The following is a 14763-nucleotide window of genomic DNA, read 5'->3' as shown; positions in this document are numbered from 1 at the left end:
GGCAGTAGCGGAGAAGAAGAAGTGGACACTTGACCACTAATCTTACCTTATAAACCTTCTGGCTACCTAGGGACCTCGCGTGCAACAGAGGCAGGCTCCAGGATAGCCAATCAGCCCTTGCCTTGACACTGACTGACTCCTAAACTCTTGAACTCCACAGCACTCCGGCTTCGCGTGACTTTCACTGCCACAGGTGTAACCACCTCTCCAGACAGGCAGATGTCTATTGGGGCTGGGCGGGAGCACTTTCTGGTGCTTTGAAGTCCTGCACTGGGGGCACACTTGGTGTCCCTATGCATAATCCAGTTCAAACCAGTTGCAGGGGCTACCAGCCCCTGCTCTGGCACGAAAGTGGACAAAGGAAATGGGTGTAACGACCCCTCTTTACAAACCCTCCCATAGGTGGGTCCCTAGAGTATGTCCAACCCCCAAACTTAGTATAAGTATGGGAACCCAGTCTTTGAGACTTTAGATTACCCTGGATGAAACTCTGCAACATATATCCTGGACCTTCGACGTTCTATTTCAACTAGAAGACTGAAGAATCCTTCCTTGGGGTCAAGGAGTGAATCCCCTGCTTGGCAGGCACCAAAGAAGCAACGGTCCGGTCTGCAATTCTGAAGCTCCTGCCAGACGCCGAAGTCTCTGCATCCCCAGAGGTGGATTTCCAGACTTTCCCGAGGCTACCCTGAGTGCACAGCAAAGCTGAGGCCCGTGGGTGACGTGGAACCGGGACCCCTGGACACCATGATCTTTTGCTTATCCATCATCTTCCTGGTCTTCCTTGAAGTTGTGCTTTGGGCTCCGAGTAGCCCCCACCTTGAGCACCTCCTGTACCGAAGATCTCTGGCCTCCACTCCACAAGTGACCCGTGGGCCGGTTTCAAGTGCGACCGCTCGAGGCTCCTTCGCGATCGCTAGCCCATGGGCTGTGGGTCCCCACGTCGGCAATTCCTCTTCTGATTGGGCTTTCCTGGTTGCTCCAGACGTGCCCCGACCTACCCTTGCTGGGTGAGTCCCCCAGACCTTGCTGGTCTGCACAGACGTCCTTTCTCTGTTTCCCAGTGACTTGCCGTTGCCAAGGCTTGTTGGGTCCAATCTGGTCGCCGACACCGCAGCACTCGACAAACTTCGTGGGACAGCTCGAATCCAGCTCCTGGTCTTCGTCGACGCCTCCTGGACCTCGTGGCTGAAGAGTCAAGACACCTGTCAACTCACCTGAAGCACCCGACATCTGTGGGCATTGGACTATTGTGCCCTTGGTCACTGGTAAGTGACCCAGACTCTGTCCCCTCTGCTTTCAGGTTCCTTCCATCCTGGATCCAGGCTTGGATCTCTCCGGACACTTCTCTAAACGGCAGCAGCACTTCCTGAGCAGCTTTCATTGAAAACAGCAATGCGACCCGACACCATTTGACACCTATGCACCCGGCTTCCCTGGGTGAGGTAACTCGAGTACTCTGGTGCTCCTGTAGGTGTTGGCCTAGACACCTCTAAGTCCAAAAGGGTTCGCTCATAGACATCCTCTAAGCAGTGCTTAGCTTGTAAAATATTAAGTGCCAGGGCTCTGACCAGGAGGCCACTGCAGCTTGCACCACCCATCGCCCCGGTCATCGCCGCCAAAACAACTATTAACCCTCTCTCTCGCATGTAAATGCAACAGAAAAGATTATTCCAGGTCCCCAAAGCTAAAGGAATGGCTGGGGGAGGCAGGCATTAGTCATATTTTTTTTTTATGTATATGGTTTCCCTAAACGGCTGTTATACTGCTCTTCTCTAAATTACATGAGCAGCGCCACCTTGTGGCAGACTGCCCTAAGTGTGGTGTTGACAATTAGGTGCCAGTGCCGAGCACCGGAAACCAATTAAGTGCCGGTGCTCAGCACCAGAAAGCTCTGGCTCAAATTAAGCACTGCCTCAAATTAAGCACTGCCTCCAAGTGTCCTTAAACTCTTACTTTCCAACCGCGACTTTCCCCATAGAAGTAAACGGCGATTCGCGGCTGTGATCATACTGCACGCGTCCTCCGTGGGTCCCCTGTGTCACTACCTTGGGTGGTTCCTTGTGGTCCAAGCACTTCTACAGGCTCTAGGCCTTGTGTCTAGTTCAGTCGTGGTTCTTATACCACTTTATTGGTATATGGTTTGGTACGCCCCTAGGGCCCAAACGTGTATTTGTGCTTCTACTGTTGAATACTGACTTGTAACTTAAGTACTTCGAACCCCAGTCTCATAAAGAGACTAGAGGGGTGTGTTTTATCTTAATACATATATTTTAAATATATACCTGGTGTGGTTGTCCTTTCATTTGGTCATTCAAGAGATTATAGACTGGTGAAACAAGCTGCTTTACATTTTTTCAAGACTTAGCCTGAAGGCTGCTCTCCATAGGATAGCTTTCAATAAAGGTTGTCTTTAACCTCCCACCATAAGGGGTTGTTTGGACTGATACAAGGTGCCCACTGTAACTAGTGGACAGCATATATCAGGCCAATTTCTCACAATGCCCAAAAAGTAGTCACCCATAATTTGGGTTTTTTCTCATAACAATATGAAAATTGTCCCCCATTTGTGTGGCAAATAGCCCAATCTGGCAACACTGCGCATGGGTGAGCAAAAGCGAGCCTCGTGATCTGTTTAACACTGTTAGAAGAGGTCTATTTCTACAAAGATTAGCATTGTGGAAAAGAAAGAGGGACAACAGGGTTCAACAATGCAGGCTTTTCAGAAATGCGACTGGTGCTGATTGCGGAGCACGAATGGCGCCCTCCTGACCTTGGCACCCGATGCGGTGGCACTGCTCGCATCGCCCAAAAGCCTACCCTAAACCCACATGTTTATATCCCGTCGACTTGTGATGTGTGGTCTTTTCTATATGTAACACCCTCCTCCTTTATCCCAACCGTTGGACATTACCACTGGGGCTTTGTGGTAGCCATGTTCATGTGACTGGAACTATATTTTAACTTTCGGTGCACCGCTAATCCTTATCTACAATATTTACTCGAGAACTAACTCTTGTACCAGCTTGGAAGAGACAGCACCATATAAAAACATGAATGTCTACAGAATTAAATGAATATTCTCACATCGATCTGCAGCATGAATCCACTTACGAAGAATCATTGTCTCTAGTTGTTCGTATCTGGTAGGAAAACATCCAGTATTTAAGAAGTAGAATTACTTCACTCATACACCCCCAGAAAATGTATTTACTCGCCTAGATAAAGTAAACATTCCACGTCCAACTGTGGAACAACCACAAAGGGGACAAGAATGCTTAGTTTTTATTTTAGAAAGTCTAATGAATATTGTGGTTTGCCAATACATTGTCATTTTGTTTTTGTTCCACGCATGGACGTGAATGAAGTGTCTTACTAGATGGAAAATGTTTCGAGCTGAAAGTATCTTTCTAACATTCTTTCTACAAGAACAAGTTTTCAGTGGGTGAAATTTCTGTGCAATAGCCTAATGCGAACTTGGAGAAATGTATAAATGTCTGCATTCTTTTAATGTCATTCTGGTCGGCAAAGGATACGAAAATCTTTTCTTCTGCCGCACAATTGTATATGATGGGCATTTTCAAATCCCAAATAGACCTGCCATTTGAACTGCTATGGAACACCCTCTGTTCTATGGAGGAGTAATGATAAAATGCGTATATTGGTAAAAAAAAAAATAAAAAGACGTTTCAATGAATATGCTTTCCACCCAATCCGGACAAGACCTTCGAAGATTTGTTCAAATTTGGGGGTTTTGTCCCAAATAAAACTATTGCTTGCTCTCCAAATCGGTGTTTTCAATCGGAATAGTCTTAACATGGCTTGGTCTTTCACTGTATCCTATGATGCCTTGGGTTCCCCCTAAATCTATTTAAACCTTACAGATACATTAGTAGCTGCTAATAGCTCACCCAAAGCCATGTTGAATACATCCCAGCTGCCCGATTAATGCAGGTGTCACCATCTCAGCTGTGAAATATGGCTCTTGGGCAGTATAGACCAGAACACGGGTAATGGATCTTTATTCCAGGTTGAGAACTCGGTCTTCCAGCCCATCATTCATCATTTTAATTTTTTTTTACCAGCCCCTAGAGTCCACCTGCTAACTGCTCACTTACCCTGGTCTCGAAATGTTCTAAGCACACAGTACATGGCACTCTTCGAACGCCTGGATGGATGAAATGTTAGTTGCTCAGGTTATATGAACTAGGCTCCGAGTTTAAAGCCACCTATCATGCGCAGTAAAACTCATAGGAAGGGCAGTCCACGTCCTTCCAGATGAGTTACATCCATGCCAGATTTTCAGCATCTCTACGGCTTCAATAAATCTAAAGGCAATAACAAGTGGTTGTCTTGAAAATCTGTCATGGATCTGTGTTAGACCTGGCACCTCGGCGTGAGTTTCCCTTCCACTTTTTGCTGATGTGCCTCATTGTGTTTTGTTGGTGTTAGCTGCTCAGAGCACTGTGACACTGCTGATCAGTGCCACAGTGCAAGTGCTCCCTTTTAAAACTATATACATTGATTGGTGTCCATGATTGAGTCATTTGGTTTACTGTCAGCCCCTAGTAAAGTGCACCAGGAGTGCCAGGGCTTGTAAATACAAATACCGCTGGTGGGCCTGCAGCACTGGTTGTGCCACCCACAGAAGCGGCCTAGTAAAATATGTCTAGGGTCTGCCACTGCAGAACCTGCGCGCAGTCTGGTACTGTCGCGCTGACTGCGCAAGTGCCCCCACTTGCCAGTCCCTAAACCTTCCCTTAACTACATATTAGTCACCCCTCTGGTAGGCCCAAGGGCAGGGTGCATTGTAGGCATAAGGTAGGACATGCCCTGATGTGTGTGGCATGTCTTAATAGTGAATTACAGCCATTTTCGTTTTTCACTATTGAAGGCTACCTGCTCTCCATAGGCCAGAATGGGCTGCTGGAGTCACTACACGCTGTGACCCCAGTGGACTCATAGAGCATGGTAGAAAGTCATGTTTAGTATGCCTGAACTCAGAATAATAAAATACTTCTTTTAGTAAAGTTTATTTTAATATCCTGTGTTTGTAAATACTACTTTTAGAAAGTTAGTATTTACTGATCTGGCCATTCAGTCCGCCTCTGCGCTGTGTGTGTGTGTTCTGCCTAGCAACAGTAAGGAGGAGGGCTGGGGAATTCCAGGAGACAGGTTGGCTGCCAGGTGGTGGGTAGGGAGATTACACTAGGATGGGTGGGAGGAGTACACCCTGACTCTTGAATAGACCTGTGCTCTGCCAACACAAAGCCGGCGCCGCCCCCTGTGGAGCGGCTGATGTCTCTGCCCTGCTGCTGAAAGGAAAGTGCAGAGTCACCATAACAAAGTGCTCCAGAACTGGACTGAGCCAGGCCCAGGCCCCCTGGCGCTAAAGAACAAAAGAATTGTGCTATAAAAGTAGGAGGCTGGCTCCTAAGAAATTAGATCCTGTTTGCACTACGACGAACCTCTGCCTGAAGGAGAAGGACCTGGAGAAGCTGAAGGAGGAATACTGTCTCTCTGCCTGAGAGACTGGCCTGCAGTGGGTGCCTGTATGCTGGAAGGAGAGGAAAAGACTGAAAGGAAAGACTTTGTTGGTAACTTGTGCTGAACTGATCTCCAAGGGCTTGCTAGAGAACTTGCCTCCTGAACTGCGCCCCAGGAACATTGGGCGCTACCCCCCTTTAAGGAGAAGAGACTGCCGTGGGTAAATCTACACCGCTGACCCTGGAGAACCTTGTGCTCTAATCTCCCTGAACAACGCGATCATCTGCCGCTGGAAGTGCCTGCAAACATAGTGAGGGCCCACCAGCCTAAGCAAAGTGAGCAACTACCCCTGTGAGCCGTCGCTCGCGAAGTGAGGAGGAGATCCCGGTCTGAAACATCGAGCTCTGTGACCCCCGGGCCGCAGAAATCACCGTAAGGACTTGGGCACTGTTCGCCCCATCCGGACGAAACTAGCAGCGCGCTGCGCTGAGATCTTGCCCCCAGGCTGCCCCCTCCTACTGCGGCCTCGCTGGTGTGCTGAAGAGTCAAGGAGTGCCCCACGAAGCATCGCTGGCCACGGAAGAGCCGGGACCGAGACGCGACGTGGGACACTCGTGGGTGACCTCCAGAGACTGCCGCGAGCCTGTGCCCCCAAGAAAACAAGGTATTTCGTGCCCTTCGCGCTGATAGACGGTCCGTACTACCCACCGTACGGACCGTAACTGCTTTGCCCCCACGTGTGCTTGGTGCGCACCGTCCTGCCTGCAAAGTGCCCCAAAGCGCGTTGGTTGAATCGCACTGACCTGCCAAGGGAGACCGTGGGCTCCACAACTGCTTGCTGGTGTCTGGAGCGAACCGTTCCTGCCTTGAAGCCTCACCCGTGCACGGAGCGTCCATCCCCCTGCACGGACCGTACCTTGGCTGAAACCCGCCGCAGCGCTCACGCGAGAAGCGTGGGACTTGGCCTGCACCCGTTCAACGCGTCCCTGCTCAGTACGGCCCGTATGGTTCAAGGCCGGTAGTCGCGTACCTCACGCGAGAAGCGTGGGAAACGGCACGGAGGCGGGAAATAGCGGTGAGAAGCGGTTGAAAGCGCTACAAAGTGCAGAAATACTCAAAAGACTCAATTTGAATCAGAATTGTGGCATTATAACACCTGTGGACTGCCCTTAAGCCTATACAAGTAACTGGAACGTAACTTTACCAAGAGAACTGTATTTATGCAACCTGCCTGAAAAGAAAACCTTTTATATAAAGACCTATATTTTTACAATAATACAGCCTTGTGTCTTTGTGTAGTGGGGAGGTGATTTTTGTGTGGGACAACCTGAACGCTTAACCTGTATGCCCTCTGGAAATTTAGCCTGACTGCTCGCGCCACGTTACCTAGAGGGTGAGCAGGGGTTATTTTTAAAGAGGTGATCCTTTGCCCTGACTTAGAGGAAAGGGTCCCTGCTTGTCGCAAGTGCATACCTGCGCCAACCAGAGACCCCGGATTCTAACAATCTGTTTCTCCAATACCTCTGTCAACAGTCCCTTTCTATAGCCACCAACCCCTTCGAAATCTCTGGTTCCCAGCATATGCCATAAATGTGAAACGTGATAGTCCAGGAATCATTTCAACCCCACACTCGTGTAGGTTTATTGCTCTTGGTAATCTATGTTGGAGAATAATACACACCTTGCACGTGCTTTATCAGAGGCTTGTAGCTGTCCAAAGAGAGGTTGTTGTACCAGGGCAGGATTTTGTGCACTGTTGCAGTTTGCCTCTTCTCCACTCCTCCCAGGTATTGGAACAGAGCTACCATCTTTCACCTAGCCCAGCACTTCTAAACCAGCCCATTGTGATGGGTCAATTGAGGGCCGTGCCCACGGGAGAGGCTCCTATGAAATAAGCCACACAGTCTTTAACGTTTTTCCCAGATTTATTTTCATAAAACAATTGAAACCAGCATTGGCATTGCCAATAGGTCTCGCCTTTGGGAACTTATAAGTGTTTAGCCAGAGTTATTGACTTTACCTATGTCTTTAAGCTGTGCTGTACAGAAATTTGCAGTATCAGACCACAGGAGGTAGCCTGTAAATCACAGCGAGACTGGGGCAGTACATTATATCAAACGACAATGTTTCAATGTGGGTATCATTGGAGGAGCAAATACAGTAAGCAAAATTGAATTGCTAAGGATTAAATCGGTGTAGGGAGAAACACAGGGAGACATATACATGTAGGGTTTACTTTGTATTTAGAATTGATTAAAACCTGTTGGACATATTAAACAGCATATGTACAAGCACATGGGAAGAAAGCACTGCGTTACATTAATGAACATGTAACTGATAGGATACTGTGCACAAGTGCTTGTGAAAATTGTGACGGCGCAAGTGTGAAATGGTATATACAGCGGTGGTGTAGGGCACAACGTGCGGTCGGAACGGCAGTGGAGTCAATCCGGGAACCGTGAGGTCGGAGCGGCAGCGGAGTAAATCCGGGAACCATGATGTCAAGCGGATGTGTAGGTGAAGGGATTCAGGCGGGGTCCGGAAGCCAATGAATGGGGAAATGATTTAGTTGGAAGCAGGAGTCAATCGCGAAGCAATGGTTCAGAGCGATCCCTTCACCTGCACATCCGTTTGACCTCACGGTTCCCGGATTTACTCCGCTGCCGCTCCGACCTCACGGTTCCCGGATTGACTCCGCTGTCGTTCCGACCGCACACTCCCTTTAATTTGTATGTAACCAGTCCTGATGATGGGCTAGACTTCAGCAGGCCGAAACGCCGTCTACTTCAACAGCGTAACTTCTGGCGCCCCCTTGTTACGGACATCCTATCCATTGTCTTTTGTAATTTGTACATCATTGACTGACTGGATGTCTTAAATATGTAATACTTGTTGTACCACTTTGTTCTTTGTGCCCTACACCACCGCTGTATATACCACTTCACGTGCCACTTGCGCCGTCACAATTTTCATGAGCACTTGTGCACAGTATCCTATCTGTTACATGTTCATTAATGTAACGCAGTGCTTTCTTTCCATGTGCTTGTACATATGCTGTTTAATATGTCCAATATTACAAAGAAAACCCTGCATGTATAAGTCTCCCTGTGTTTCTCCCTACGCCCATTTAATCCTTAGCAATTCAATTTTGCTTACTTTATTTGCTCCTCCAATGGTACAGAAGTTTGTAGCATGCTTAAAAGTTATAATGAAGTGTCTGAAGCATTTTTGTTACCTTAGATATGACCAAAAAAGCATTATGTACAACTAAACGACCGTATTAAAAATAATGTCTTTAGTTTTTGTTTTGTCCTTTCAATGCTGGCAACTTGTATCTGCCTGTCCCAATGGTTGCTTGTTGTGGGTATTTTGTTGTGGGGGGCATAAATAACAGGAGGGTGAAGGTCAGTCGGAGAGTGAGAGAGGGTCAGAGTGAGTCAGAGAGTGAGAGTCAGTCAGTCAGTGAGTGAGCGAGCGAGTCAGTCAGTGAGCGAGCGAGTGAGTGAGTTAGTCAGTGAGCGAGTGAGTTAGTCAGTGAGCGAGTGAGTTAGTCAGTGAGCGAGTGAGTCAGTCAGTGAGAGAGAGTCCGGGGTAGAGAATCTGGGGGGGGGGGAGAGAATCTGGGGGGGGGGAGAGAATCTGGGGGGGGGGGGAGAGAGTCTGGGGGGGAGAGAGTCTGGGGGGGAGAGAGTGTCTGGGGGGGAGAGAGTGTCTGGGAGAGAGAGTGTCTGTGTTAGTGTGTCTGTGTTAGTGTGTCTGTGTTAGTGTGTCTGTGTTAGTGTGTCTGTGTTAGTGTGTCTGTGTTAGTGTGTCTGTGTTAGTGTGTCTGTGTTAGTGTGTCTGTGTTAGTGTGTCTGTGTTAGTGTGTCTGTGTTAGTGTGTCTGTGTTAGTGTGTCTGTGTTAGTGTGTCTGTGTTAGTGTGTCTGTGTTAGTGTGTCTGTGTTAGTGTGTCTGTGTTAGTGTGTCTGTGTTAGTGTGTCTGTGTTAGTGTGTCTGTGTTAGTGTGTCTGTGTTAGTGTGTCTGTGTTAGTGTGTCTGTGTTAGTGTGTCTGTGTTAGTGTGTCTGTGTTAGTGTGTCTGTGTTAGTGTGTCTGTGAGAGAGTGTGTGAGAAACATTACACACTGACTACATTGTAGTAATGCAAACTGTGGGGGGGCAGGATGGACTCTAAACATAAGTTATGAGAGGCTGCATAAATGCAACTGCACTGTGAAGTGAAAGAGAAAACCGTGGAAGTGATGAGCAGGGACACAACTTGTGCCTGGTGGAATCTCTATTAGGTATGAAAGGAGTGGGATCTACAGAGATTTGCGAAAAACTAAGACAAAAAAAATATAAAACACGAGATAGCAAGGGTTTGTGTACGTGACAGGTCCGAACATAGCCAAGGAGAGCTAAGATGGTGGAAATCTTCAACAGGTTCGAAAAGATGGGGGTAAAGACTAAAAGGGTCACAGGCCATTGAAAGTATAGGTTGAGGCTCGTCGAACAAAGTGCAAGGAATGAAAGCGAGCGGGAAGACAAGCAAATATCTTTACAACTTATCGAAGTAAAAGAGTCAGGGCCATCTATGTGCGGTCTCTGGCACACTGAATGTAAATGTTTCAATAAAAAAAAAGTTGTAAAAAAGAAAAGTAAAGGGCTAGTCTCTGTTTAAATGAACATGACCCACAAGACGCAAAGGCAGTAAAGCCCTAAATTGAGTGGCGACGGAGCTGCGGGAGCTTAATTGGGAATCATACACGGCTAAGCTCGGCCAGCCGGGAAGCGCTGGAAGGGAAGCAGATGGTGGCTGCGCGCGTGCACACAAGCGCTAGGCCACCAAAAGCCTGTTGTGGCAGCACTTCGAAAACGCCGATACTAAATGTCTCAGAGCAGCGCATGCGCTGGCTCAGCAAGACCTAAAAATGTTACAGCTTTCTGACCAATGAAAATGGGATCTTTTATACTCCCCTATCTGCAATCACCCATATTATGTTCACCGTTTTTGTTCAAATGCACAAATGGGAATCTATTCAATATGTTGTGCCTTTTGGCAAAGTTGTTTGGTTTAGATCCATCTATTTGGGAAACAGCTTTTGCAATGAGGTTTTTACCACGTATTGTTTTGACAACGCATATGCTTTACAACTTATACATTTACCACGCATTTAAGATAAGTTGTGGGGTGGGGGTTCCCCACCACCCCCAAATACATTGTGTGTGTGTATATGTATGTGTGTATATATATATAATGCATGGTAAAGTCATACGTTGTAGAAGCTTATGCTTTCTAAAACAATAAATTGTGGGGTAAAAAAATTCATGATAATGGCATGCTATTTTCCTGCGTCGTTCCGTCATGCAACCGTCTTATTTAACATAACACTTCAAGTTCCAAGTACAAGTTCGCTATAGACCTGTATGTTTGCTTTTGTTTAGTGCATGGCCATAGATTTAATGTCAATTGCCATCTGGCGTGTTATCTTCACCAGTGACATTCATTCCACATGCCAAAGGTTGCTAAAAAGCACAGCTACCTATTCCTTTCCAGCTTGTTGCTGAGTCAATCTTGGACAGCACTAAGTAATCACTTTATATATCCTGCAAATATCTAATTGAAGATGTATGTACTTTTCAAGGCTAGCAATGGAGTCAGATATTTGACCAGTAAAATAGACTCTCCTTGCTTTTGTCTTCACAGGCTTGATGCACAATGGGCAACTGGGACCTTTTGAAAAGTCTTCTGGACGAAGTCCAAGAGCACTCCACGTTTATTGGCAAAATCTGGCTCACGGTGCTCTTCATTTTCCGTATCTTGATCCTGGGATTGGCCGGCGAGTCTGTTTGGGGGGATGAGCAGTCAGACTTTGTGTGTAACACTCTGCAGCCTGGTTGCATCAACGTGTGCTACGATGAAGCCTTTCCCATCTCCCATGTTCGCTACTGGGTTCTGCAGTTCCTGTCTGTAAGCACACCGACCCTGTTGTACCTCGGTCATGTTGTGTACCTGTCTAGGAGAAAAGAAAAGGAACAAGCGATGGGAGCACTCCAGTCAAAGGATGCTGAAGGGACTCCTCAGACAAAAATAAAGCTTCAAGGCACTTTGATGCTGACCTATATTGTTAGTGTCCTCGTCCAGATGTTTTTTGAGAGTGGATTTCTGCTGGGCCAATGGTACTTGTATGGGTTTGTGATGCCCCCAGTGTATGTTTGTGAAAGAGCCCCATGTCCCAACAAAGTGGACTGCTTCGTCTCTCGCCCTACGGAGAAGACCATCTTCATCATCTTCATGATGGTCGTGTCTCTGGTATCGCTCCTTCTCAATCTCCTTGAGCTTATACATCTAATCTGTAAAAGCATGCGTGGAAAGAACAACTCTCAGCTCATATCCATCTATTCCACAAGAGACATGCCGGGCTTCCCACAGAAGGTCCCTGAGGTCTCAACTAAGCCCTTACAAGATGATTCTTGCACACACCTGCCCCTGAACACAAACCGCCCAGCACTTCTGTTCTGCAGGCCATCCAGCGAGCAGAACTGGGCCAACTTCAGCACAGAGCAGTGCTTAGCTGCCCAGTACAAAAAGAAGTATGCCCTTGACCAGGTATCCCAGAGCGACCTCTTCGTGGTGGCAGCGGATGCCGCGGACGGTCCATCCAGTGGTGTGGGTAGTTCTATATCCAAACAAGAATATGTTTAAGCATCTTGCTTTCCTCGCTGATGTTTACAGTCTACGGTGGTCACTACTCGAGTTATCCGGTTTGTTTTTATTCATCATACAAGCACACATAAAACGAGAGCTAAGACGGGATCTCTGAGTTTCTGACACAGACACTGGAAACCAATGTGCCTTTTTGCGAACTATTTTTTTTCAGTGGCTTCTGTTTTGTGATACATTCATTGCTGCAAAAAGCAACTGTTCTGAAGAATTTCTTTGTCGATTATGAGCATAAAGCTGCTCTTTACGGAAGTGTCCTGGTAACATTGGGAAAGGAGCAAAAACCTATAAATGCTGGCAACACCGTTTTATGCTTGTGACTGTTGGTGATTGGACTGGCAGCCCAGGAAATGGGGATTGTGCGGGCGTGTGCATCAGCAGAACTGTTGAGTGGAGCAGCCTTGGGAATCCTAATGCCAGACGCTAGAAGTTATGCAATGTGTTCGTTTTGCTCATTGAGCATACGCATCCTCTCTATAAAGCACTATTGTGAAGGTGTAGTGGTCAAAGCAGAAGGTTATGTTTTTCTAGTTTTGTGTTTTGCAGTTGGTGAAACCCTAAATTATTTGACTTGTGGGAGACACAGCAATTTCAACTGCGCATTTTCAGCCCTGTTGGGCAGTGAGTATGCATCATGTCTGCCGTGAATATTGGGAAGTGTTCGAGGCGCGTCCTTGCAGTACAGAAGAGCAGGAAGTGCTCTCTGGAATTACGCAGACATTCTGTGTGTGGATGAAGCTCCCATTCACAATCTGTGTTGTAGCAGCTTGCTGCCATGCTGTAAGGGCAATTATTTATCTTCCTTCTGATTCTATTGGGAACACTGCTTTCATCTTCCACTTGAGACCTACGCACTTGTTTGTAAATCACGACTCGCAAACATCAGTTTGCTTGGTTTCTCTCTAGTCATAAAAAAAAAATGTGAATATAAAATATTTTTGCAAATGTTTGTAAAGCGTCCGTTGCCTTTGTCATTATGTGCAATACTCAAACAAAACAGATTGTAAAAACCTTCATATCCGATTGCACAGTAGGAGTGTAGTGAACATTTAAATTTCCCAATGGGATCACTCTTGTTAGATCCACCAAAATAGAAAAAAAATATTAACACGTTCGTGGTCTCTAATGAAAAATCTATTGAGTCTTTCGGCAAAGATAAGACACATTTTGCTGAATGTACTTCATACCGTAACTTAGTGGTTCCCAAACTGTGTGCCGTGGCTCCCTGGGGACTTAAACACAGGATGATTTGTAAGAGTCCTGCCTAAAGCTGTAAACGTAGTGCTTAATTGATGCCATGTCGCGGGAGATGACCTCCATACGTCACTGGATCCCAACGTTCCCAACACTCCCAAAGTAAGCGGAAGATGCCTGATTTATTTTGTTAGACTCGTTAATAGTTTTGTTTTTTTCAAATGCATTTTACACCAATGCATGTTACCAGGAAAGTACAGTTGTCCTGTCTATTAAACAAACTATTATTAAATATTGACATTTGTACTTGAATCATAGGTACTTCCAGTACACATTTCCTTCAGTACACACACATTTCCAGACAGGCTTGCTCTCTCCTTGAGCACAGGGAAGTAAAACAACATTTACGGCATAATGCCAACATGTGGAAGCAAGAAAGAGGGACGTTTAAAAAAGTAAAATCAGAGTAATTTATTTCACTTGCATAGATTTGGAGGTAATTTTAGGGAGGAGACAGCGAAAATAAAGCTGTATGTGGTTTAAATAATCAGGAGTCACCCTGCTGAGACAGATGTGTTGGTACATATGACATGGGTAAAATGGAAGTTCATGCAAATATTCTTCAAGCGCAGAAACACTTTTGTCAATGTGGCCTACATGCATAGGGGTGCTATCTAGCACTGTAAGTGGGATAAAGTTGGAGAGGTACTCAAAATATTCCAAGTTACACTTCTTTGCCCATTTTGTTTATTAGATGCACCGCCTTAGTAAAACGAAACACCCTGCGTATATGATTATAATATCTTCAACAGCCTTATCCAAATTATTTTCAAGGAGAAAAATGAAAGTACTCCTGAGGCCGGGCTTACATCCCCACACACCCTCCAAAAAAAGTAAGAGCGGGGAGCCACGGGTCGAAAAAGTTTGGGAACCACTGCCGCAGCTGAAATCTGTCCTGCCAACGTAATAATTGCTTGTGTTTGCGAATTTCAATTTGTATGACTTAATCTGTAATTGTGTGTTGGTGATAAGAAGGGCAAAGTATTATCTTGGTTATTCAAGAAGTACGCACTAGGCTAAAAGCAGTGGAGAACTTCACTTCATCCGTCTTCACAACTGTCATCCTTCAGGAGTGCTGGCAATCCATGATGTAGGGCCTCTTGGTGTAAGCTTGGTTCGCTGGGGTCCATGGGCTTTGCTGTATCAATGCTTCACCCTCATGGAATGGGGGTTTCCTTAAGATAATGTAAGCTTCACTGAAAGAATCATCCTGGATTTCTCTCCATAATGCTCTTTTCCCATTAAATTGCATGCCACAGACACTTACTCCAAAGTACAAAATGCTGCACCTCTTTTAGAATGCCCCTATATCCGTAAAGT

General features: G+C 46.4%; 1 protein-coding gene across 2 annotated transcripts in view; it reads left to right on the top strand.

The window, feature by feature from the left end:
* The window catches only part of LOC146857480 (gap junction alpha-4 protein-like), a 112234-nt gene extending 99096 nt beyond the window's left edge, over positions 1 to 13138 (top strand). For both annotated transcript variants that reach the window (XM_085648020.1, XM_085648019.1), the window contains one exon: positions 11173 to 13138. In XM_085648020.1, coding sequence (XP_085504146.1) covers positions 11185 to 12171 — 987 coding nt within the window. In that variant the 5' untranslated portion in view covers positions 11173 to 11184 and the 3' untranslated portion in view covers positions 12172 to 13138. The remainder of the gene's footprint in view (positions 1 to 11172) is intronic.
* Positions 13139 to 14763: the final 1625 nt, after the last annotated feature.

Source organism: Triturus cristatus, chromosome 3_2 (genome assembly GCF_964204655.1).
Source record: "Triturus cristatus chromosome 3_2, aTriCri1.1, whole genome shotgun sequence".
Lineage (NCBI taxonomy): Eukaryota > Metazoa > Chordata > Amphibia > Caudata > Salamandridae > Triturus > Triturus cristatus.
Note: the sequence above shows the minus strand (reverse complement) of the source record. Positions and strands in the feature narration are given on the sequence as shown.